Below are 25,152 nucleotides of genomic sequence, written 5' to 3' on the forward strand. Positions count from 1 at the left end.
AATTTTTTTTAATAAAATAAAATGGAAATAGACCCCAGGGTGATGAACAAATTCAAGACAATTGCTATTAAAATCTTAGATGACTTTTTTGCAGAAATTGACAAGTTGATCTTATAATTTATAGGGAAATGCAAGAAAATTAGAATATCCAAAACAATCTTTAAAAAAAGAACAAAGTAGGATGATGCATACCTTCTCAATTTCAAAACTTACTACAAAGCTACAGTAATCCAGAGTGTGGTACTGATATAAAAATAGACTTATAGATTAATAGAATAGATTTGAGAGCCCAGCAATAAACCATATATCTATGATTTTTGACTATGGTGCCAAGACCACCAAATAGGGAAAGAATAGCCTTTTCAACAATGGTGCTGGGATAACTGGATTACCACATGCAAAAGAGCGAAGTTGGGTCCCTTCCTCATACTATATACAAATATTAACTAAATATGGATCAAAGACCTAATTGTAAGAGCTTAAAAACGAAACTCTTAGAAGAAAACATAGGTTTAAATGTTCATGATCTTGGGTTGAGCAATGGTTTCTTAGATATGAGACCAAAGGCACAAGCCACAAAAGAAAAAAATTGGTTTTCATCAAAATTATGAACATTTGTTATTCAAAGGACATTATCAAGAAAGGAAAAATACAATCCATTGAAAGGGGAAAAATGTTTGTAAATCATTCATCTGATAAGAAACTTCTATCTAGAATATATAAATAACTCTCACCATTCATTAAGGAAAAATACAACCCAAATTTTTTAAATGGGCAGAAGTTCTGAAATGATATTTCTCCTAAGAAGAGATAAAAAGGGCCAGTAAGCAGATAACATTTCCCATTAGGATGGCCATACTACTCTGTGCTGACAGCTCAGAGCCTGGAGCCTGTTTCGGATTCTGTGTCTCCCTCTCTCTCTGCCCCTCCCCTGCTCATGCTGTGTCTCTCTCTGTCTCAAAAATAAATAAACGTAAAAAATTAAAAAAAGGATGGCCATACTAAAAAGGACAAATGGTAACAAGTATTGGCAAGAATGTGGAGAAACTGGAACCCTCATCCACAGCTGGTAGGAATATAAAATGGCACAGTTGCTTTGGAAAACAATCTGGCAGTTCCTCAAGATTACAGTAGTCCCCCCACTTGTTCACAGTTTTGCTTCCCACAGTTTCACTTATCTATGGTCAGCTGCAGTCCAGAAACAGATGACCCTCCTGACAAAGCATCAGAAGGTCAACAGTAGCCTAATGTTACATCACAATGCTTATGTCATTCACCTCACTTCATCTTACCACATAGGCATTTATCATCTCTCATCATCGCAAGAAGAAAGGTGAGAACAGTACAAGATATTCTGAGAGAGTGACCAGTCAGGCAGCTTTTATTACAGTATGTTGTTATATTTGTTCTATTTTATTATTAGTTAGTGTTAATCCCTTACTGTGCCTAATTTATAAATTATGCTTTATCACAGATACATATGTAAAGGAAAAAACATACTACATATAAAGTTCACCATTATCTGTGGTTTCAGGCATTCGCTAGAAGTCTTGGAACATATCCATGTCGCATGGAAAGGGAGGACTACTGCAACCATGGAGTTACTATATGACCCAGCAATTCTACTCCTAGGTATACATCGAAGGTAAATAAAAACATATGTCCACTTAAAACTTGTACATGAATGTTCATAGCAGCACTATTCACAATAGACAAAAAATGGAGACAACTCAAATATCCATCAACTGATGAATGAATACATAACATGTGATACATCTACACAATGGAGCATTATCCTATAATAAAAAAAAATGTAGTACTGATACACACTACAACATGGATGCACCTTGAAAACATCCGAAGTAAAAGAAGTCAGTCATAAAAATCATTGTTTGATGTCACTTAAATAAAATATCCACAATAGGCAAAACTTGAGAGATAGAAAGTTGATTAGTATTGCCTAGGGCTAAGAGTGTTGGCGGTAAATTGAGGATGACCGCTATGGGGTACTGGGTTTTCTTCTGGAGTGACGAAAATGTTCTAAAATTGATTGTCATGAAGGTTGTACAATTCTCTGGCTATATTAAAATCTATTGAATTTACAACTTAGGAGGGTTAATTGTGTGGCATGTAAATTATAATTCTATATTCCTGTAAACAGAAAAAATGCTGAGAGAATAAAAGAGACTAAGGATAGAGATGAAATTGAAGATGTAGGCACATGTGACAGCTTGGAGGGCTTTGTTGGACATTTTATGGAACTAGGATTATATACTAAGGGCAGAGGGAAGCCACAGAAGGATTTTAAGGAGAAGAATTATATATATGATTGACAGTTTCAAAAGTTCATTCTGGCTGCCTGGAGTGGGGGCAAAAGTGGAAGCAGGGAGAGCAGTAGAAGGCTATGGCAGCAGCCCAGGTACAACATGATAGTTACTTGAATTAGGAAATGTTACAGAAAAGCTGGGGAGAAATGGATTTAAGAGATGTTTTGGAGATAGAACATTTATATATATAATATATACAAATATATATATGTATGTACATACATATATATATCTGTGTATATACATATAATATATATACTATATGTAATAGTATAGATAAATATATACACATTATTTATATAATGTGTGTACATATGACAAATATACATTATATCTATATATGCATAAAACATTTATATATAATGTATACACACTATTAAATATTACATATGATATAAATTATACATAAAAGAATTTAAATAAAACCAAAAATTTAAAGGTGAGTGTTGAAAATACTGTTTTTGTTTAAAATTACAACGTTTTATATTTAACTAGGAACTTGGACTAGATAATTTTCTGGAAGTCTCAATTCATTTAATTCTATCATTTTAATAAAGGCAATTTCTATAAAGAATAGCTATATTACTAAAATTTTATCCAGCTTTTAAAATCTGAGATGGAATTAAAATTACACAGATATGAAAAGAATTTGTTAAACTATGAGTCTTAATTTGTTACTTCTTACTGTATATCATAGATGCTCATAGAATTTCAAGATTTGAAGGAATCTCTAAGTCATGTGTTTAATTCAATGGTCCTATCATCCAATGATTACATTTTTTTCTACAACATTCTTGACAAGCAGTCAGCCAGATCTGATATCCTATCAATGCTGAATATTTATTAACAAAGAGATAATGGAATTTTGACATCTCTGAAGATTCACTTTGGACATTAACATTTTTAGCGGATGCTTTAAAGCATAAACATTTTTTAAGCTTATTTATTTATTCTGAGAGAGAGCAAAAGGGGCAGAGAGAGGAGAGAAAGTCCCAAGCAGGTTCCACACTGTCAGTGTGGGGCTCAAACTCACAAACCGTGAGATCATGACCTGAGCCAAAATTAAGAGTCTGACACTTAACCAACTGAGCCACCCACACTCCCCAAAACATAAACATTTTGAAACCATACCTATAGGACAATACTATAAAGAAATTATTGTTTAAATAAATTATACCTTTACAAATAATTTTGTGTTGACAAATGTTCATTTTTTTCTTTACATGTAAAAAAAGTAAACTGTTTCAATGAAGTCAGTATCAGTTTCTTCTCCATTAGATAAACTGATTATCCATGGAAAGTTTATATATGGTTATAAGCAAAATTTTACTACTGAGTTTATACCAAAATGAATGAATCAGATATCTAGCAACTACAGCAACAGCAAATTTATCTGGCAAAGTTGAGGAATGAATTATGCCATGCAAATGAATTTTACAAATAAACTCCTGTTGTAATCAGTTCATGGAGATTTTTTATCTTAAACCATTTCACTGAAATCTCTCTAAATCTGCCTAAGGTGTTATGAACTTCAGTATCATAGCAAATAGGTGAACTTAATTTAAAAGTAGTTGATGAAATAGCTGGGGCACCTGGGTGGCTCAGTCAGTTAAGCGTCTGACTTCCGCGCAGGTCATGATCTCCTGGTTCGTGAGTTTGAGCCCCACGTTGGACTCTGCTGACAACTCAGAACCTGGAGCCTGCTTCAGATTCCATCTCCCTCCCTCTCTGACCCTCCCCCGTGCACGCTTTATCTCTCTCTGTCTCTCAAAAATGAGTAACTGTTAAAAAAATTTTAAGTAGTTGATGAATTAGGATCATTATTTTTCAAATTTCATATAATGCTAGTGAAGTGAATAAATGTTGGCTTGCCCACCCACTAAATGTTTCCCTTGACAACAAGCCTGGTGGACTTGATTGCCACACTAGGTACACTGTAGAAGTGATCTTGTTTCCTTTTTAAAAACCTTAGGGAAAAAACTTTTGTGTCCAGTTATTTCAAAAATCTTCATCCTGTTTTACTCTTTAAGCATAGTCAGTCCCCTCAGGTTCATTGCAAAAATATCCTATCTATAAAAAGGACATCTCGCTTGCACTGGGGGTTCTCCCTTGAATCACACAAGGCTTTTAGTTGCAAGCAACGGAGACCCACTTTAGCCAATTAATGAGAAGCAGGTCATTAAAGAGATTTGTGGAAGCTCACAGAACTGCTAGGAGGACAGTGACTAGGACTAACTTAAGACTAAGATTCTAGCATAAAGGACCACTCTGCGAAACTGACAGAATGAAAGACTGCCACTGCCACTGCTGCCCTATCAATGTCATTCCCATACTCCGATATTCTCATACTTTCCTGGCAGAGCAGGATTTTTTATATTTTGATATCACAGTATCAAGCATACGGTAAATATTCAACACATATTTATTCATTCAACCATTCTGTATTGGACACCTATTGCATTTCTTGAACTAAAATATCCTTATGTATATGAGGTGGTTCTACATATTTTCTCAATATGTATACTACATGTTTAAGCACAAAGTACTATATTGACACAAATGGTGTAGAGCTCTCATGTTCCTTATGAACAAAAGAACTGAATTTGACACCAAGTAACCCAGCCTGAAATCAATGTACATCTGGATTGCATGCCTTAGCTATAGTTTAAAATTAATTGCCTCAGGGAGTAGGAAAAAAATTACAATGTGGATTACTGTAAGGCCCACTTTAAACTAGTAAGGTAATTATTGTTAAGTACCCTATACCTGGTATGCATGAGATGTTGAACTCAGACTGAAAGAGTTGGTGCATAGTTATATTTTATGCTTGGTTAATGCTAAACTCAGTTAACTGTTCTGGGTAAAAATGAATGTACACATGTTGATACTCATTCATTTCTTTTCACTTTGAACTTGAGCTGTTTATTTAAAAGTATTATTATTTTACAAACAATGAAGGCTTATAATCTTCATACATATAAATGATTCAGATCCAAATCAGATTCCTAAATGGACTCGGGTATGAGCCACCTGGAGGCCTGTCTAGAGAATGAATACCTAAGTGAGAAACCTAGAAACAAGAGCTCAGTCAGATCAAATTAGCTGCTGCTACAGCGGAATAAAAGGCAAATCATTATTCTGTCTCCATTAATGCTCTTGCCCTCTGCCTATGGCTTTCTGGCCAAATTCCTGACCTTGCTATAAAATGTAGGAGAACATTTTTTTTTTTTCCCTCAGATTCTAGTATGTCTCAGCACAGCAATGCCTGGTTCATCGTGCTTTCAGACTCAAGTGAAACAAAACTATTAGGTTGAATAACATGAAAGTAATGTTTTTGTAGATCCAAAATAGCCAATTATCAGTAATTTCATATGGCTCAATCTAGCATTTACACTTAAGATCCACAGGACTTGATCACTGCTAGTATTTCATAAAGTTCTAATTATCATGCTTGACACTGGGTCATAGAAGTGTACTTTCAATAATTGAAAAATTAAGGCCAGGAAAGTTAAAGTACCTGGTTAGGTTAAAGTAAGACAAGAACTCAAGTCTTTGACAGCCCTTTCCATGAGCTTTCCATGCTATGATCTTTATGGCAAAATTCATAACACTTTGGTTTCACCAACATTATGTTATTTAAATTCCGAATAACTTGTCAACATTTTTTGAAAAATAATTGACAAAATATTATATTAGCTTCAGGTGTATAACATACTGATTTGATATTTATATATATTACAAAATAGTCATCACAAATCTAGTTACCATCTGTCACCATAGAAAGTTGTTACAATATTATTGACTATATTCCCTAGGCTGTATAGTACATCCCCACATCTTATTTATACTATAGCTGGAAGATGGCACCTCTTAATCTCATTCACCTATTTTGTCCACCTCCCTCATCCCATCCCCTCTGGCAGTCATCACACATACACACAAACACACAAACACACACCGTATATTCTTTATCCATTCATCTATCAATGGACATTTAAGTTGCTTCCATTTCATGGCTATTGGAAATAATGCTGCAATAAACATAGGGATGTGTATATTTTTTTGGACTGGTGTTTTCACTTTCACTGGATAAATACCTACAAGTGGAATTGCTGGGTCATATGTTAGTTTTATTTTTAATTTTCTGAGGAAATTCCATACTGATTTACATAGTGGCTGCTCCAACTTATATTCCCACCAACAGTGCACGAGGGTTCCCTTTCCTCTACATCTTCATCAACACTTGTTCTTTCTTCTCTTTTGCAAACTAGCCATTCTGATAGTTGTTAAGTGATAACTCATGGTGGTTTTAATTTGCATTTCCCTGATGGCTAACTGTGTTGAGCCCCTTTTCATGTGTCTTTTGGCCCTCTATGTCTTCTGTGAAGAATGCCTATTTAATTCTTCTGCCCATTTTTAAATCAGATATCTTTAAATTGAGTTTTAAGAGTCCTTTATATATTTTGGATGTTAACCCCTATCAGATAGATCGTTTTTGGATATCTTCCCGCATTCACTAAGTTGCCTTTTCATTTTATTGATGGTTTTCTTCGATATACAAAAGCATTTTTAGTTTGATGTAACTCTGTTTATATTTGCTTTTGTTGTCTTTGGTCACAGATCCAAAATAATGTCACTAAGACCCATCTCAAAGAACTACTGCCTATGTTTTCTTGTAGGAGTTTTATGATTTTAGGTTTTATAGTTAAGTCTTCAATCCATTTTGAGTTTATTTTTGTATATGGTAAAAAAAAAAATGGTCCAGTTTCATTCTTTTGCATGTAGCTTCCCAGTTTTCCCAACATCACATGGAAATCTTTATCTCCCCTTCAATTCTGAATGATAACCTTGCTGGGTAGACTATCCTTGACTGTAAGTTTTTTTCTTTTCAGCACTTTGAATATACCATGCCACTCCCTTTTGGCCTGCAAAGTTTCTCCTGAAAAATCAGCTGACAGTTTCACAGTGGTTCCCTCACAGGTAAATTTTCTCTGGTTGCTTTTCTCTTGCTGTTTTGAAGATTCTTTATCTTTAATTTTTGACATTTTCATTGTAATGTGTCTTGGTATGTATCTCTATGAGTTCTTGTTTGAGACTGTGTTAATTCTGGGACTGGATATCTGTTTCCAGATTAGGGAAGTTTTTAGCTATTATTTCTTCAAATAAGTTTCCTCCTGCCCCTTTGTCTCTCTCTTGTCCTTCCAGGACCCCTATTAGTGTGACCGATGTTGTCCCAGAGGTCGCTTAAACTATCTCGTTGTTTCTTTTTGCAGTTCAGTTTGGGTGCTTTCCACTAGCCTGTTTTCCAGTTCACTGAAAAATAAATCTGCTATTTATTCCCTGTACTGTATATTTCATTTCTGTTTTTTATTCTTCAGTTCTGATTGATACTTTCTTATATTTTCTATCTCTGTTATAGTTCTGTGTTCATCCATTCTCCCAAGTTTGGTAAGCATATTTATGATCATTACTTTTAACTTATTATTGGGTAGATTACTCTTCTATTTAATTTAGTTCTTTTTCTGAGATTTTGTCTTGTTCTCTCATTTGGAACATATTCCTCAGTCTCATTTTGCCTACTTTCTGTGCTTGTTTCTGTTTTAGGTAGTTTTCCCAGTCTTTTATGTTTTTTAGTTTTCCCAGTGTTGAAGGAGTGATCTTATGTAGGTGATGTCCTGTGGGGCCCAGAAACACAACCACTACTGGCTATCAGAGTCAGGTACTTCAGGGCTGTTCCCTGTGTGGGCTGTGTTCACCTCCTGTTGTGGCAGAGCTGTAACTGCTGTGGGCATGTTGGTGTGTAGGGCTGGCTTTCACTGAGGCTGCTGTGAGTCTTGGCCATGACTGCCACGGATGTGCTGGTGGGCAGGGTTACTGTTCTGTCAGCTGCAAGACCTGACAAGACATATGGTTGGGCAGGTTCTCAGTGGGGCACATTCCCTGACATAGTAGTCTAGAGGGTAGATTGCAAAATGGTGTTCAACAGCACTGGGATCAGCACAGCAGAATGAGCTGGCAAATGTGGCTGCCACTAGTGTCTCAGCTCCCAGAGGCCCAGCTGCCAGCCTGTTGGCATGCCAAGATTAATAAGTAGGTTTCCTTTACCACTGGTCTTTGGTTTTTTTAATCTGGTGTTTTTGTGCTGGTTTCTAAGTTGAGTGAGTCTGTATACTGCACCTTTAAGAGTGGGTTTTCTTATCTGTATAGTTCTATAGTTTTCCTGGACATACTCTCTGTTGCTTTTCTTTTTTTTTTTTAAGTTTATTTATTTACTTGGAGAGTGAGAGAGAGAGAATATCCCATGCAGCCTCCATACTGTCAGTGCAGAGACCAAAGTAGGGCTCTATCTCATGAACTGTGAGATCATGACCTGAGCCAAAACCAACAATCAGATGTTTAACTAACTGAGCCACCCAGGCGCCCCTCTCTGTTGCTTCTCAAAGCCAGATGTTTTAGGAGTTTATTTCTCTTGTGCAGGATCTAAGGGTTGGAGTGCCTGATATGGAGCTCAAATCTAACTCAGGGAAAAGTGTGTCCTTTTGATATCCCTCCAGACCACAGAGCACCATACCTGGGGTGTGGTTTTTTCCCTTAGTGAGACCATGTCTCTGCCTCTCCTGCTCATCTTGGTGCTGTCCCTTGTGTAGACTCTGTTTATCCAGTTTTCAGGCCTCCTTTGGTGATAATTGTCTCAAGCGTAGTTGTGGGTGGTGTATCCAGGGGAGCAGGTGAGCTCAGGATCTTCCTACACTTCTGTCTTGAACCCACGCTCCCCAGCCAATATATTTAAAATGTGAGATATCACATCAAAAGCTGGATTGTCAGTTTCTCTCTAAAAATGGAGACATTTTGGGGAGCCTGGGTGGCTCAAGTGGTTTAGCATTCAACTCTTGATTTCGTCTCAATCCACAATCTCACCATTAGTGAGATCAAGCCCTATGTCAGGCTGTGTGCGGACAGCATGGAGTCTGCTTGGGATTCTCTCTCTCTCTCTCTCTCTCTCTCTCTCTCTCTCTCTCTCCCTCTCTCTTTGCCTCTCCCTCCCCCAAATAAATTAATAACCCTTAAAAAAAAGAAATTACAGATTTAAATGACATCTCTATGCAGTAACCCCCAGATACATGTGTCCAATCACATGATCTGTCTTTTGAGCTCCAGATTAAATATATAACTGCCTACTTGATATTCTACTAGGCTGATGAATAGGATCACAAATTCAACCTTTTCAAAATAGGAAAAACTTGTATTTTCCTTACCAAATTTGTTTCTCCTCCAATCTTCCCCATCTTAGTAAATGAAACCACCATCCTCCCAGTTCTTGGCATCAAATACTTAAAAGTCCTCTTTGATTTATATTATCTCCTCATCCCTTTAACCCATTAAGAAGTATAATTAACTCTAACTTTTAAAGAAAAATATCAAATCTACTCATCTTTTTCCATCTTTATTGCTATTATCATGGTCCAAGATACTACCATCTCTTTTCCTGACTGTTGCAAAAGGCTTTCGTCTTTTTGCTTTAACTTTGCATTCAATCTCCCTCTCCATTCCAGTTTCCATTGAGCAGCCTAACTGACCTATCTGAAATATAAATGAGATTATGTTACTGCCATGCTTAAAAACTTTACAGTGCCGGGGCGCCTGGGTGGCGCAGTCGGTTAAGCGTCCAACTTCAGCCAGGTCACGATCTCGCGGTCCGTGAGTTCGAGCCCCGCGTCGGGCTCTGGGCTGATGGCTCGGAGCCTGGAGCCTGTTTCCAATTCTGTGTCTCCCTCTCTCTCTGCCCCTCCCCTGTTCATGCTCTGTCTCTCTCTGTCCCAAAAATAAATAAACGTTGAAAAAAAAATTAAAAAAAACTTTACAGTGCCTTTCTGTTGCAATTAGACCAAAATGCATACTATTTATTATGACCTACGAAATACGACTCCTGCATCATCACATTCCAACTACATTGGTTTCTATATTCTCAGAAACAGTCCAGGCACAATTACCCTTAGAGGTCTTTTATAGTCTTGTGACCTAAAATGCTCTTTTCTCAAATCCTCATGTGATTGGGTGTTTGTTTTTATCATTCAGATCTTAGCTCACCTACTACCTCCCCAGAGGAGACAAACTATAGAACAGTCTACATCAAGTTCGTTGACCACTCTTTCTTGTATGATATCCTATCTTGTGAAATTACTGTTTCTTTATTTTTTTCTTTCCTCATGTGGAGTTAACTGGTATAATCCCAGCAACTAGTCTAGCACTAGGTAAGAATAAGTACTTAATAGATATTTGCTGAATCAATGTGTAGGTCCATGAATGAGTAAATAAGACCAACTATATCTCAGAGGAACTAAATAGGAATATTAAGTATTATAAATTATTTAATAAACCATACAAATTACTATTCTCTCCAGAAGTACAATGCTTTGTTTTTAAAATGATTATCTCCATAAGCTACTTTAGATTAAAATATTTCAATTCAGAAATTCAGAGAAAACACAAATCTTCACTGTCAAACAGTATCTGGGTCCTGGAAAGTAACTTTAGAGAAAATTTAGAGGAGACAACAACTACATGAAACTATATGAATTATAAAGTAATTGACAAAATGAAGACCTAAAAAGACTTAGAAAATGGTAGCACCTAGTGGAACTTTTGGAGTATTTTGGTAGTTTTTGTTTGTTTGTTTGTTTGTTTTGCTGTGACTTTCATTTTTCAAGATCTTCAGACAGCATCAGACTGTGTGCATATGTGTGGTTCCTAAATGACAGAGGTTCCATGGTCACCATTGAATCTGACTACCAAAGACAGAAATGAAAGCACCAAGAGAAATTATTTTAAATCATTTTGGTTTCACCTCATTGTTGTGATCGTTTTAAATTGGCAGCAAAACCCAAGATCCCTTTCATTTCTAATTGTTCTGTCCTCATCCCCTTACTGTGTTTTGGCACATTACCATGTGATTATTAAAAAAAAAAAAAAGACTATATATATATATATATATATATATATATCACAAAAGTCACCCTTTTCTAGTGAACAATTTAAGTGATTTTTGGCAAATTTACTGAGTGGTGCAATCTTCACCATTAATAATTTTTAGAACAACTGGATCCCCCCAATAAGATCCCTCAAACCCATTTATACTAAACCCAGATTCCTACTCCTAGACACAGGTAATCACTAATCTACTTTCCATCTCTATGAATTTGCTTTCCCTAGACATATCCTATAAATAGGATCATACAATATGTGTTCACAATCACACAATATGTGTTCCCTTCACTTTGCATTCTTTCTGAAGTTTATCTATAATGTAGACTGTGTAAGTAGTACGTTATTTTTATTACTGAATAATATTCAATTACATGGATATAATATAGTGAATGGACAATTGAGTTGTTCCCAGTTCTCTGCTATTATAAATAATGCTATTATGAACATTCACATGCAAGTTTTGGTGTGGGCTTATGTTTTCATTTCTCTTCAATAGATACCCAGGAGCTGATCTGCTGGTTTATCTGGTAGTTTTAACTTTTTGAAAAACTTTCAAACTATTTTCAAAAGTGGCTACAAAATTTTACATTCCCACCAGCAATGTATAAGTGTTCCCATTTCTCTACATCCTCACAAACATTTGTTTTCTTAGTTATTATAGCCAGTGTAGTGGGTGTGAAATAGTGTCTCATTGTGGTTTTAATTTCCATTTCCCTAATAACTAATGCTATTGAGCATCTTTTCACATGTTCAATAGCCATTTCTATATATTTTTTTGTAAAATGTCTTTCATATCTTTAACTCATTTTTTTTTATTGAGCTGTTTGTATTATTATTGAGTTTTAAGGGTTCTTGGAAGGTACAAGACCTTTATCAGATATGTGTTTCCTCAGTCTATTATTTTTTCATTTTCTTTTTTTTTTTAAGTTTATTTATTATTTATTTTGAGAGAGGGCATGAGCGGGGGTTGGGAGGCAGAGAGAGAAAAGGAGAGAGAGAATCCTAAGCAGGCTCCACATTCAGTGCAGAACCGGATGTGGGCTCACTCCCACAGCCATCAGATCATGATCTGAGCCAAAATCAAGAGCTGGTTGCTTGCTTAACTGACTGAACCAACTAGGTGTCCCAATTTTTTCATTTTCTTAATGGTGACTTTTGAAATGCAAAAGTTTTGGATTTTGATGTTCAATGTATTAATTTATTTCTTTTATAGGCTGTGCAAAGAAATAGCTAAGAACTCCTTGCCTAACCCAAGGTCTCAAAGATTTCCTACTATGTTTTATTCTAAAAGTTTTATTGTTTTAGCTTACATTTAAGACTATTATTTTTATGTATGGTGTGAAATGAGAGTATAAGTTCATGTCTTTGCATGTAGGTATCCAATTGTCCCAAATTCATTTGTTGAAAAGATAATACTTTCCCCGATGAATGTCCTCAGCATATTTCTCAAAAACCAATTGGCTATGAATATACACATTTATTTCTGGAGTCTCAATTGTGCTCCATTCATCTATATGTTTACCCTTATGTCAGTGCCACACTGTCCTGATAACTATATTTATAGTAAGTTCTGAAATTGAAAAGTGAAAGTCCTCCAATTTTCAAAACGGTTTTGGCTATTGTAGATGTTTTGCATTTCCTATAAATTTTAGAATCTGCTTGTCAACTTATACAAAAAGGCACCAAAAATTCTGACAGGGATTACACTGAATCTATGCTCAAGTAGTAGAAAATTTTCACCTTAAACATATTGAACCTTCCAATCTATGAATATGGAATGTCTTTCCATTGATTTAGATCTTCTTTGTTCTCAATAAATTTTTTAAATTTTCAGTATAATAGTCTTGTATTTCTTTTATTAAACTTATTCCAAAAGTATTTAATTCTTTTTGTTGATATATTGAATAGAATAATATTTTCCATTTTCTGATTTATCATTGTATAGAAATACAATTGAATTTTTTTTCAGCTGGCACACATAGCTTTGAATCTTTTGTTTTATAGGTATATAATTCACATACCATAAAAACTATCCTTTTAAAATCTATAATCCCAAGGTTTCAGTATATTCATAGAGTTGCACAATCATCATCACTATCTAATTCCAGAATACTTTCATCACCCCCAAAAGAAACACTGTGCCCATTAGCAGACATTCCTCATTTCCCCTTATCCTCAGCCTCTGGCAATCACTAATATTTGTCTCTATATACTTGTCTATTTAATATAAATGGAATCATACACTATGTGGTCTTTTGTGTCTGGCTTCTTTCACTTAGCATGTTCTTAAAGTTCATCCATGTTGTAGTATATATCCATATCACATGGTTTCCACTTTTTGAGTATTATAAATAATACTACTATGAACCTTCACATACAAGTTTTTGTGTAGATACATACTCTCATTTCTCTTGGGAATATACCTATAAGTAGAAAATCTAGGTCATATGGTAATTCTACATTTAATCTCTAGAGGAACTGCCAAACTTTTTCAAAGTAGTTGCACCATTTTACATTTCCGTCATCTGTGTATAAGGATGCAATTTCTCCACATCCTCACCAACATTTTTCTTTTTTAAATTATAGCCATTTTAGTAGGTGTGAACTGGTATATCATCATGGTTTAATTTTTATCCAGTGGCTAAGGATGTTGAACATCTTTTCATATGCATATTAGTTTTTATATATCTTATTTGGAGAAATGTTTATTCAGAGCCTTTGCTCACTTTTAAATTGGGTTATGTGTCTTTTTATTACTGATTAGCAATCGCGTTTTATAATCTGGATACAAGTCTTTTATCATATAAATATTTTATAAATATTTTTTCTCATTCTTTCAATTTTTCATTTTCTTGAGTATGTCCTTTTAAGCAGTTTTTTTTTTTTTTCAATTTGATGATCTAATTATCTTTTGTGTGTGTGTGGCTTGTACTTTTGGTGATGTATCTAACCAATCATTTCTTAGTCCAAGGTCCTGATGATTGATACATATGATTTCTTCTAAAAGTTTTATGGTTTTAACCATTACATTTAGGTCTTTGACCCACTGTGAGTTAATTTTTGAATATGGGGTGAAAGAGAAATACAATTTTATTCTTTAGCATGTGGATATCCAGTAGCCCCAGAGCCATCTGCTCCAAAGATTATTGTTTCCCTATTGAATGATCTTTGCATCATTAGAACCAATATGATGAGTCTTAAATAATAAAACATCAAGTTATGATGCCATAATGGTAATAGTATATCCATTTGTTTCTGTAGTTAAAGTTTTTAAGTTGTCTTTTCATATTTAAAATAATACTTGAAAAGAATTTCAGAGGCAGTTTCCATTTTAGAGTATCTTAAGAATCAGCCTGATGCAGTTGTAGTCCAACTTGAAGAACTGCTTTGTCAGTATTCTATTTATTTCAGACAACTATGGTACTAGATTTTTATAAATTGTAATGTTTTCTGCGGCATGTAAGAGAAACATCAATCATGCTGGCTTAAATAAAAATATATTTCATTGTCCCTGAAAAGGAATCACATCCATGCTTTATAGAGAAACTATCATAATATCTTGAATTTTGAGTCTGATAGTACAATTGGATGAGACTATTGAGTTGTCTACCTTGGATACAGAATGAGTATATTTTACATGCAAAAGGGAAGGAAATGAATATTTGTGACCAAGAAGGTCGAGTATGGTGAATTATATTTTATTATTGTTCAAAATATTTGGCACTTCTTCATGACATCATGCTTTGCATATGATTTCCTTAGGCCAATAAAATGGGAGAAGCCAGATATGCCACTTCCAAGCAGAAGCTTCAAGAGCCATTGTATGATTCCAATACATTCTTCATTTTCTTTTACCATGAGACTGGCAATGTCCCAGGTAGAGGCTGCTCTCTCAGCATGGGTTCCAGAATGAAGACAACATCAAACTGAGTTACAGCTGACCAATACAAGATGAGTTAAAAGACCAGGAAACAAACTTTGTTGTTTTAAGCTTCCGAGATTTGGGGATTATTTTGTTATGGCAGCATAGCCTCAGTTAATGAAAATGATGACTATTTTACAATTATTTCAGAACTTTTGATTTTTTAAGTATGTCTAAGGAGGCCATAATATACAAAGGAAAACTTGTTTTCTTACACTTAATTTCAAGTTCAAAAAATTATTTTAAAATACTTGTTTTAAAAGGCCTGGGGGGTGCTTGGGTGGCTCAGTGGGTTAACTGTTTGACTTTTGATTTTGGCTCAGGTCATGATCTCATGGTTGTGAGATAGAGCCCCACAATGGGCTCCACACTGGGTGTAGAGCCTACTTAAGATTCTCTCTCCCTCTCCCCCTGCCCCTCCTTCACTCACTTGCTCTCGCACACACACATGCACATGTGCCCAGGTGCATGTGCACACTCTCTTAAAAACAAAAAACAAACAACAACGACAAAAAAAAAAAAAAACTGGGGTGCCAGGATGGCTCAGTCTGTTGAGCATCCAACTTCAGCTCAGGTCATGATCTCATGATTCATGAGTTCAAGCCCCATGTCAGGATCTGTGCTGACAGCTCACAGCCTGCAGCCTGCTTTGGATTCTGTGTTTCCCTCTCTCTCTCGGCCCCTCCCCTGCTCATGCTCTGTCTCTCTCTCTCAAAATAAATAAGCATTAAAAAAATTTTAATAAAAAAATAAAATAAATTTAAAAAGAGAGAGAGAGAGAGAGACAAGGCCTGATACAACTTTTATCTGCCAACCTAAATCCATATAAATTTGTATCATCTTTCCTACTTAAAAAAATTTATAAGGCTCTAACATCTGAATAAATGATGCTATTATCTCAATATTAAACTAGAAAACTTGAAGTTTCCAATACACTCAGAGAGTTAAAATTTGTATTATAACACACAAGACTTTTATACTATACTTATTCATATTTACATAAGTGTTCTCAAATTAAAATGATTTGTTACAAACAAAGAGCCAAAATGCACCCAGGGGGTTTCCTACATGGTTACATGGAAGTGATTCTTAATTTCATACATTGAATATTTTTTATACACCATGAATCTTCTAAATTAGAGCCATTCAGTTTTCAGCATGTTGCAGCTAAGTTCAACTATTGGAAATAAAAAGAGGAGATGAGTTACCTATAGCAGTCTACATTTTGATTGAAGATGGCAACACAAGGAAGTGGTTTGTTTGAGCAGTAACAGCATATTTATTGGTATATTCCAACCTGAAATAAAATTAAAATGTGTAAATTTCATATTTTATTATATTAACATTATTTATGACAGTACATATTAAAATTTTCACCTAAGATTATATGTTACAGTTTTAAAGAAAATCATAATTCCAACAGTGATTCTACTATTTATAAACAGGATTGTTTTCTGGCAAACTAAAGAACAATTTCCTAAACAAGTAAATAAACAGAAAACAAAGCTGCTAAAGTCCCTTTGCAGAATTATATTTTTCTATTTAGCATTTATATTTTAGCTTAAAGGAATTAGAAGTAATATTGTGAAAAATATAAGGATTGGAAAAATCCCAAACAAGCCAACCAAGGAGATAAACAAATGGGACAAAGAAGTGGGGAGAGAAAACTAAAAAGCTAAAACAATTCAATAAGTATTAAGTAACTTAATTCTAATTCCATATCAGGAGCGTGCCAGATTCCCTAAGCAATATTACACAAAGATTAAATTTTTGTTCTGTAGAAATGAGTCCTATTTTCAATAGAACCATTTTATTATCTAAATATAGCTCTAATTAATTTAAACTTAGCTAAGTGCATTACCCATGATTACCCATTCAAGAGATTATCTTTAGCAACCTGTCAGGCCAACAGAGAAAGCATAGGATTGGGGAAAGACCAAAGATAGCAGCAAAGGATGTTACCGGTGCTGTGCATTTCCTACCATGCACCCCCGAAAATACAGCATGGTATCACTCAAACTTCTTCAGATCTGGATGATAGAATATCTCTTAAATAATGCTGCTTTGTAATTTTAGATATACAAAATAAAGCCAATTGATGACAGCAGTAGTCAAAATAGATTATGATTTTGTTTTGAATATATTTCAATACTTTGCATATTATGTGTAAATGGTATATCTTTTTACAGTCTCAGCCCCATGCTTATATTCACATTTACAAATTTCATCCATTCTACAAGAGATTTCACATCCTCCAGGAAAAACTAATTTGTATTAGTTTTCGGTATTTTTCAGAACAGAACTTTTCAGAATTTTACCTGTAACAGCATAGGTAGCTTAGCATGGTCTTACCCTTCACTGTATTTCTTTGAGCAAGTTGTTTATCCTCTCCACCCCCACACTGCGTATTTGTAAAATAGGGATTAAATCAAAATTACCTCTTAGGATGGTTGTGAGAATTATCAGAAAGAATACACATAAAGTACTTAGAACAGGGCTTGACACACATTAAGTTCTCAGTTAATTTTAGCTTCTTTTGATTACAGAGAAGAGCAGAGGTAAACTGCCTTGTTGACAGTTATACTCCATATCTAACACAGTGTCTGGCACTTAGTAGCTCTCAACTATCTACTTCTGAATGAATAAATAACTTGCCCTTGAGAAATACTTCTAACTACACAGAAGGAAATGCCGCGAAGGAGTTTTCATGGTCAAAGTGAGCAGTAAGTTTTAAAACTGAAGGTTATTCAAACAGTGTGGGGACGGGGGAAAAAGGCACAGGGTTCTATGATTAGTGCATTAAAGTAACTTGCTTCTCCTGGGGATTATACTAGGGATTTTGTTAGGACAATGGTCATAGTAATAAAATGTAACCAGGTCCAAAATCTCTGGTTAAATTTGGTTAATTAGTATAATTTTTATATTAAGGAAGAGTAGCAAATTTACACAATCATAAGTGTTGTGTAATAAATATGGCTAGTATATACTTTAGATATACCTGAAGACCATTTTAAAAATGCTTTCACAAAAAGTTTGTAAGACTTCCCAGTCTTTTCAAGAAAGGTTGTCATAACCAAATTAGCAGTGAAGGAACCTTTATCTTCTATGTTTGCTTTAAACTTTACTGTGCTTCAAGGACTTTTCAATTGATTAAGGTATATTTAAGAACCATGATATTGTATATATGTGTACATATGCATTATGCATGCACTATAAGCACTTCATGGAAGTCTATGAACAGAAAGAAACATCTTTTCTATTAACTTATCACAAACAAGACATTAGATGTCAGAAGACCATGTAAGATGAGCATCGTGGATTCCTTTCTACTGCCTTTTGCCCTCTTTTACCTTTGTTGTGTCCGTTTCAACCCCTCTGAACTCCCTGAAGCTTCATTCTAGAAGAGTAGCTTAAGTAGAATGAGTAGCTCATTCTAAATTCTACCAGTGCCTCCATCTTGGTGGTCATGGCAGGCTCCTTCCCTATGTTAACAGAAGGGAGGTGGAAGTCCTTCATATTGGTCCTTTTAGGAGACAAACCTTTCTCTTAATATTATCAACTATATACTCATAGCTTAATTCCAATGAATATGCTAAACAACACATTGGGCCCCTATGGAATGAGAAAGGGTAATATGAAGAAGGAAATCCCCCTAGTAAGAGGGAACCTGAGTAGAGTTGGAACCCAGATGTTTTTTGTCAGTGGAGTTAGACAACATCCCTCTCCACATGTGTCTATTTGGATTAGGATTAGATGTTTGTGGGTACTGGGGCAGAATAAATTATAAAGATATGTGTACCCTTTTGCATCTTGTGATTTGTACTAAGGCCAAAGCCTTCCAGGAGAAAATATTTAAACTCTATCCACTATTGAGGTTGAGATATACCTAACTGATAGAGAATTGGGGGTCTTAACAAAAGTTAGATTTTAGGAGGGGATGTTCCAGAAGAGGATCCAGCATAAGGAAAGAGTATACAATGCATTAGGCCAGTGACAGCACCCAAAACAGTAGCAGGAAATTGGTATAGATATGGCAAATAGCCAAACTATCCCAACCCAACAATACTAGTGGAATTAATCTGGGGATGGGGGGAGGGGAGAGAGGATATTTGTGTACATTTTTTAAACTAGAGCACTTTTGGATTCAGTCAACTTCATGTGGAACCCTCTTAACCCCTAACACCTTTTCTTACCTCGAAAAAAACATCTTTTCCTGGTGAATAGATAAAGATCTATACCAAAAATTCAGACATCAACAGTAATGGTGACAAACTGTAAGTGGTACTCAGGAAAAGAATGTAGGAAAGAATCATGAAAGCAACAAGGAAAAAAAAGTCCTTAATCCACAAGGTAAGACATATCAGGTTCACAACAGACCTATCCACAGAAACTTGGCAGGCCAGGAAGGGGTGGCAGGGTATATTCAATATGTTGAATCAGAAATATATGCAGCCAAGAATTCTTTATCCAGCAAGGCTGTCATTCAAAACAGGAGAGATTAAAAGTTTCCCAAACAAAAACTAAAGGAGTTTATGACCACTAAATCAGCCCTGCAAGAAATTATAAGGGGGACTCTCTAAGGAGAGAAAAGATGAAAAAAGAAAAAAAAAGACCAAAAGCAACAAAGACTAGAAAGGACCAGAGAACACCACCAGAAAATCCAACTCTACAGGCAACATAATGGCAATCAATTCAGATCTTTCATTACTCACTCTAAACATCAGTAGACTAAATGCTCCAATCAAAAGACATAGGGTAACAGAATGGATAAGAAAACAAGATCCATCTATATGCCATTTACAAAAGACCCAATTGAGACCTAAAGACACCTTCAGATTGAAAGTAAGGGGATGGAGAACCATCTATCATACTAATGGTCGTCAAAAGAAAGCCAGAATAGCTATACTTACTTCAGACAATCTAGATTTTAAAATAAAGACTGTAACAAGAGATGAAGAAGGGCATTATGTCATAATTAAGGGGTCTATAAACAAGAAGATCTAACAATTGTAAACATTTGTGTTCCAAACGTGAAACACCCAAATATATAAATAAATCAATCACAAACATAAAGAAACTCATTGATAATAATACCATAATAGCAGGGGACTTCAACATCCCACTTACAACAATGGACAGATCATCTAATCAGATTATCAACAAGGAAACAACGGCTTTGAATTACACACTGGACCAGATGGACTTAACAGATATATTCAGAACATTTCATCCTAAAGCAGCAGAATACACATTCTTCTCAAGTGCACATGGAACATTCTCCAGAATAGATCACACACTGGGACAAAAATCAGCCCTCAACAACTACAAAAAGATCGAGATCATACTGTGCATATTTTCAGACCACAACACTATGAAACTCAAAATCAACCACAAGAAAAAATTTGGAAAGGTACCAAATACTTGGAGACTAAAGAACATCCTATTAAAGAATGAATGGGGTAACCAAGAATTTAAAGAGGAAATTAAAAGTACATGGAAGTCAAGGAAAATTATAGCACCACAGCCCAAAACCTCTGAGATGCAGCAAAAGCGGTCATAAGAGGAAAGTATATACAATCCACGCCTTCCTAAAGAAGGAAGAAATGTCTCAGATACACAACTTAACCTTACACCTTAGAGCTGGAAAGAATAGCATATAAAACCCAAAAACAGCAGAAGACAGGAAATAATAAGGAATAGAACAGAAATCAATGCTACCAAAACCAAAAAACAAAATTAAAAACAGTAGAACAGATCAATGAAACCAGGAGCTGGTTCTTTGAAAGAATTAACAAAATTGATAAACCACTAGCCAGTTTGATCAAAAAGAAGAAGGAAGGACCCAAATAAATAAAATCAAGAATGAAAGAGGAGAGATTACCACCAACATAGCATAAATACAAACAATAATAGGAGAATATTACAAGCAATTATATGACAATAAAATGGGCAATCTGGAAGAAATGGACAAATTCCTAGAAATATAAACTACCAAAACTGAAACAAGAAGAAATAGAAAATTTTAACAGACCCATAACCAGTAAAGAAATCGAATTAGTAATCAAAAATCTGCCAAAAAACAAGAGTCCAGGGCCAGATGGCTTTCCAGGGGAATTCTAACAAATGTTTAAAGAAGAGTTAACACCTATTCTCTTGCAGCTGTTCCAAAATATAGAAATGGAAGGAAAACTTCCAAACTCATTCTATGAAGCCAGCATTACCTTGATTCCAAAACCAGACAAAGACCTCACTAAAAAGAACTGCAGACCAATTTCCCTGATGAACATGGAGGCAAAAATCCTCAACAAGACACTAGCCAAGTGGATCCAACAATACGTTAAAAGAATTATTCACCACAACCAAGTGGGATGCAGAGCTGGTCCAATATCTGCAAAACAATCAATGTGATACATCACATCAAAAATTTAAAAAAAAAAGGACAAGAACCACATGATCCTCTCAATAGATGCAGAGAAAACATTTGACAAAATACAGCATCCTTTCTTGAGAAAAACCCTCAAGAAAGTAGGGATAGAAGGATCATACCTCAAGATCATGAAAGTCATATATGAAAGACCCACTGCTAATATCGTCCTCAACAGGAAAAAACTGAAAGCTTTCCCCTAAAGTCTGGACACAACAGGGATTTCCACTCTTGCCATTGTTATTCAACATAATATTGGAAGTCTTAGCCGCAGCAATCAGACAACACAAAGGAATAAAAGGCATCTGAACCAGAAAGGAAGAAGTCAATACTAGGTATTTATCCAAGGGATACAGGTATGCTGCTGTGTCAAAGGGACACGTGCACCCCAATGTTTATAGGAGCACTATCAACAACAGTCAAAGTATGGAAAGGGCTCAAATGTCCACCAATGGATGAATGGATAAAAAAGACATGGTATATATACATATATATACATATATATGTGTGTGTATGTAGATATACACACACACATATATATACATATATATGTGTGTGTATGTAGATATACACACACACATATATATGTGTGTGTGTATACACACACACGCGCGCGCGCTCGCGCATGTAATGCAGTATTACTCGGCAATCAAAAAGAATGAAATTTTGCCTTTGCAACTATGTGGCTGGAACTAGAGGGCATTATGCTAAGCGAAATTAGTCAGAGAAAGACAAATATCGTATGACTTCATTCATAGGAGGACTTTAAGATACAAACAGATGAACATAAGGGAAGGGGAGCAAAAATAATATAAATATAAATATAATATAAAAACAGGGAGGGGAACAAAACATAAAAAACTCTTAAATATAGAGAACAAACAGGGTTGCTGGAGGGGTTGTGGGAGGGGGGATGGGCTTAATTGGTAAGGGGCATTAAGGAAGACACTTGGGATGAGCACTGGGGGTTATACATAAGGGATGAATCACTGGAATCTACTCCTGAAATCATTGTTGGACTATATGCTAACTAACTTGGTTGTAAATTTAAAAATTAATTAATTTAAAAATATTGTATCAATATTGCTTTATTGTTACTAATGTAAGATGTAATTGGGGAAGGTGAATGTGGGGTATATGGGAATTCTCTATACTATATATTTGATTTTTCTATAAATCTATAGCTTTTCTAAAGTATAAAATTTATATTTAGGAGTGCCTGGGTGACTCAATGGGTTGAGCATACAACTTCAGCTCAGATCATGGTCTCACAGTTTGTGTGTTTGAGCCCTGCATTCAGCTCTCTGCTGTCCGCACAGAGCCCCCTTTGCATCCTCTGTCTCCCTTTCTCTCTGCCCCTCCCCTGCTTACACATATGTGTTCTCTTTCTCTCTTTCAAAATATAAATAAATATTTTAAAAATAAATAAAATAAAGTAATATCTATTTTTAAAAAATAGATACAACCCAGTCTTAAGCCAATGTGGATGTACATTTATCTGACCACTGTGGTTGGTAGAGATAGGCATTTGATCTCAGTCAATTCAAATTAAGGTGATGTAAGGACTTTGGCTCAAAATGTTCTACTTAGAAATAAGGAAATGAGATTGAGAAATCTGCAGCAATTTTGTGAGCTTGCCTAGGGATTAAGCTAAACTAGAGAAAAGAATATAGAGAAAGAATCTGGCAATGCTTTTGGAGCTCGGGATACAGCTGGATCTACTCTGGTCAGCTAAGTTACATGAACCAATAATCAACTATTTATTGTGTGAGCCAGTTTCAGTTTAGCATTCAATCACTTTAAACACAAAGAGTGCTGAAAGAACAAATGTGCAAATTATTAACTTCTGTTTTGGGAAATGTACTCAAATAAAGCAAAATTTCTATTATACAAGATAGCAATATAATAGCAGAATAATAACATGATCACCAAATCAGTTCAAACATCTTCAAGATCCAAAATTTTGGATACCATAACCTGTTTTTTGCTTATTTTTAACATTATGATCTGGTTCCTAAGTAAAACCATCTTCATGAAAGGGTACTGATGCAATTTTATCTCCAATGTTAACAGTGACAAAATTATTTTTAAAGTAAATTCATAATCTTTTTTATAAAGCAGCAAATAAACTATTTTAAACTGTGAATGTTTAAGGGTTTTTGACATAGTATGAAAAAGAAGTTTCCAGACAGAATTTATAATAACAAATAAATTATATCCTCTGTCCTTTGATATTCAGATTAGCTTCTTGCATAATTTTGAGGCTTTGTAAGTTTTTGCACTTGGCTCTTTATTTTTGCCTCCAATTGTAAATTCCCATATAGTTTTACAGAACTATGGTAGAACATTTATTTAAAGATCACCAATACACATTTCTATTCATAATACTTGAACAAAAAAAGCCATCAGTAGTCTGTATAACAGGTCTTTAATACTCAATTAAATCACATTAATTTAAGGTGCTCACACACAAAAAAATTATTTTGCTTTTTTTCCTACTAGTGGAAAGGTACATTATAATTGTAGCCTTCAAAAGAGCCTGCATACTAAAATTTTATTCAAGAATATAAAATTAAATTTCAAATAATCCAGGAAAATGTAATAAGAGTCTACATCCTAGACTTTTTTTCAGGGATTTTCTAGATTCCTTTTCAGGGATCTCCACATGATTCTCTCTCTCCTCTGAATCTTCAAAATCCAAGTCTCTTCCAATGGGAACAAATAATAATTAAAAAATCTGTAAACTCCCTAGCGCTAGCTATTAAAGTTTCTCTACTGCCTTTCACAACCAAACTTCTTGAGCGTTGTCTTCACTTGCTGTCACCACTTTCTTACTTGCCAATCATTCCTCAGTCTACTGGAGTCTGGCTTCTAAGTGAAAGGCTCTAACAAAAGTAATCTTGCAGAGGTCACTGCTGATTCCCAGGTTACTTTTCAAGTCTTATTTGAAATCTCAGAAGCATAGGCATTTGCTGTCCTATCCCTTTCTTGAAAGACCTTTACACCACTGGCACAGGAGTCACCAAATATATATGGTCTTTCTCCTACTTTTTTGACTGCTCCCTTTTGATCCTTTATCCAACTCTCACATGTCATTTCTGCCCAAGCTTTCTTTTCTTCTTACTCTAGTCTGTCTGGTTTTTCTACTCCACCTCTCCATCTCAGAGTCTTTACTTACCATCTGAATTTGGTAACTCCTGATTCTGTATCTCTAGCCCTCATTAATCTCCATCCTGGATTTTAGAACAATTTACCCAACCACCTATTCAATAGCTCAAATTGCATGTCCCACAGGTACCTCAAATTTATTCCATCTACATTTAATTTATAATCTGATCTTCCTCATGAATGACCTCACCATTCACCCAGTTATCTGAGCAATAAACTGACAGGATCCTTTAATCTCCCCTTTTCCTTATCTCTCACATCCACTCAACTACCAAGCAAGGCTTTTGTCTTAACAGCGGTAAGAAATCACTAAAGGGCATTTAAGC

The 25,152-nt window shown here is 35.1% G+C and overlaps 1 protein-coding gene across 4 annotated transcripts; it reads left to right on the forward strand.

Annotated features, from left to right (window-relative positions):
* Positions 1 to 1,004: 1,004 nt before the first annotated feature.
* Positions 1,005 to 15,378, forward strand: LOC121016788 (uncharacterized). 4 transcript variants are annotated; one of them, XM_040454600.1, is made up of 5 exons: positions 1,005 to 1,333; positions 1,535 to 1,645; positions 7,220 to 7,307; positions 7,747 to 7,775; positions 15,075 to 15,378. In XM_040454600.1, exons 1-5 carry the CDS (start codon positions 1,083 to 1,085, stop codon positions 15,223 to 15,225), a joined length of 630 nt encoding a protein of 209 aa, XP_040310534.1. In that variant the 5' UTR covers positions 1,005 to 1,082; the 3' UTR covers positions 15,226 to 15,378. The 4 variants fall into 4 exon arrangements, with proteins under 4 accessions (XP_040310534.1, XP_040310536.1, XP_040310535.1 ...); XM_040454602.1 differs by lacking the exon at positions 1,535 to 1,645 and having other exon boundaries at positions 1,008 to 1,333; XM_040454601.1 differs by lacking the exon at positions 7,747 to 7,775 and having other exon boundaries at positions 1,041 to 1,333.
* Positions 15,379 to 25,152: the final 9,774 nt, after the last annotated feature.

This window comes from Herpailurus yagouaroundi, unplaced genomic scaffold, assembly GCF_014898765.1.
Source record: "Herpailurus yagouaroundi ecotype Mexico unplaced genomic scaffold, PumYag 213, whole genome shotgun sequence".
Classification (NCBI taxonomy): domain Eukaryota; kingdom Metazoa; phylum Chordata; class Mammalia; order Carnivora; family Felidae; genus Herpailurus; species Herpailurus yagouaroundi.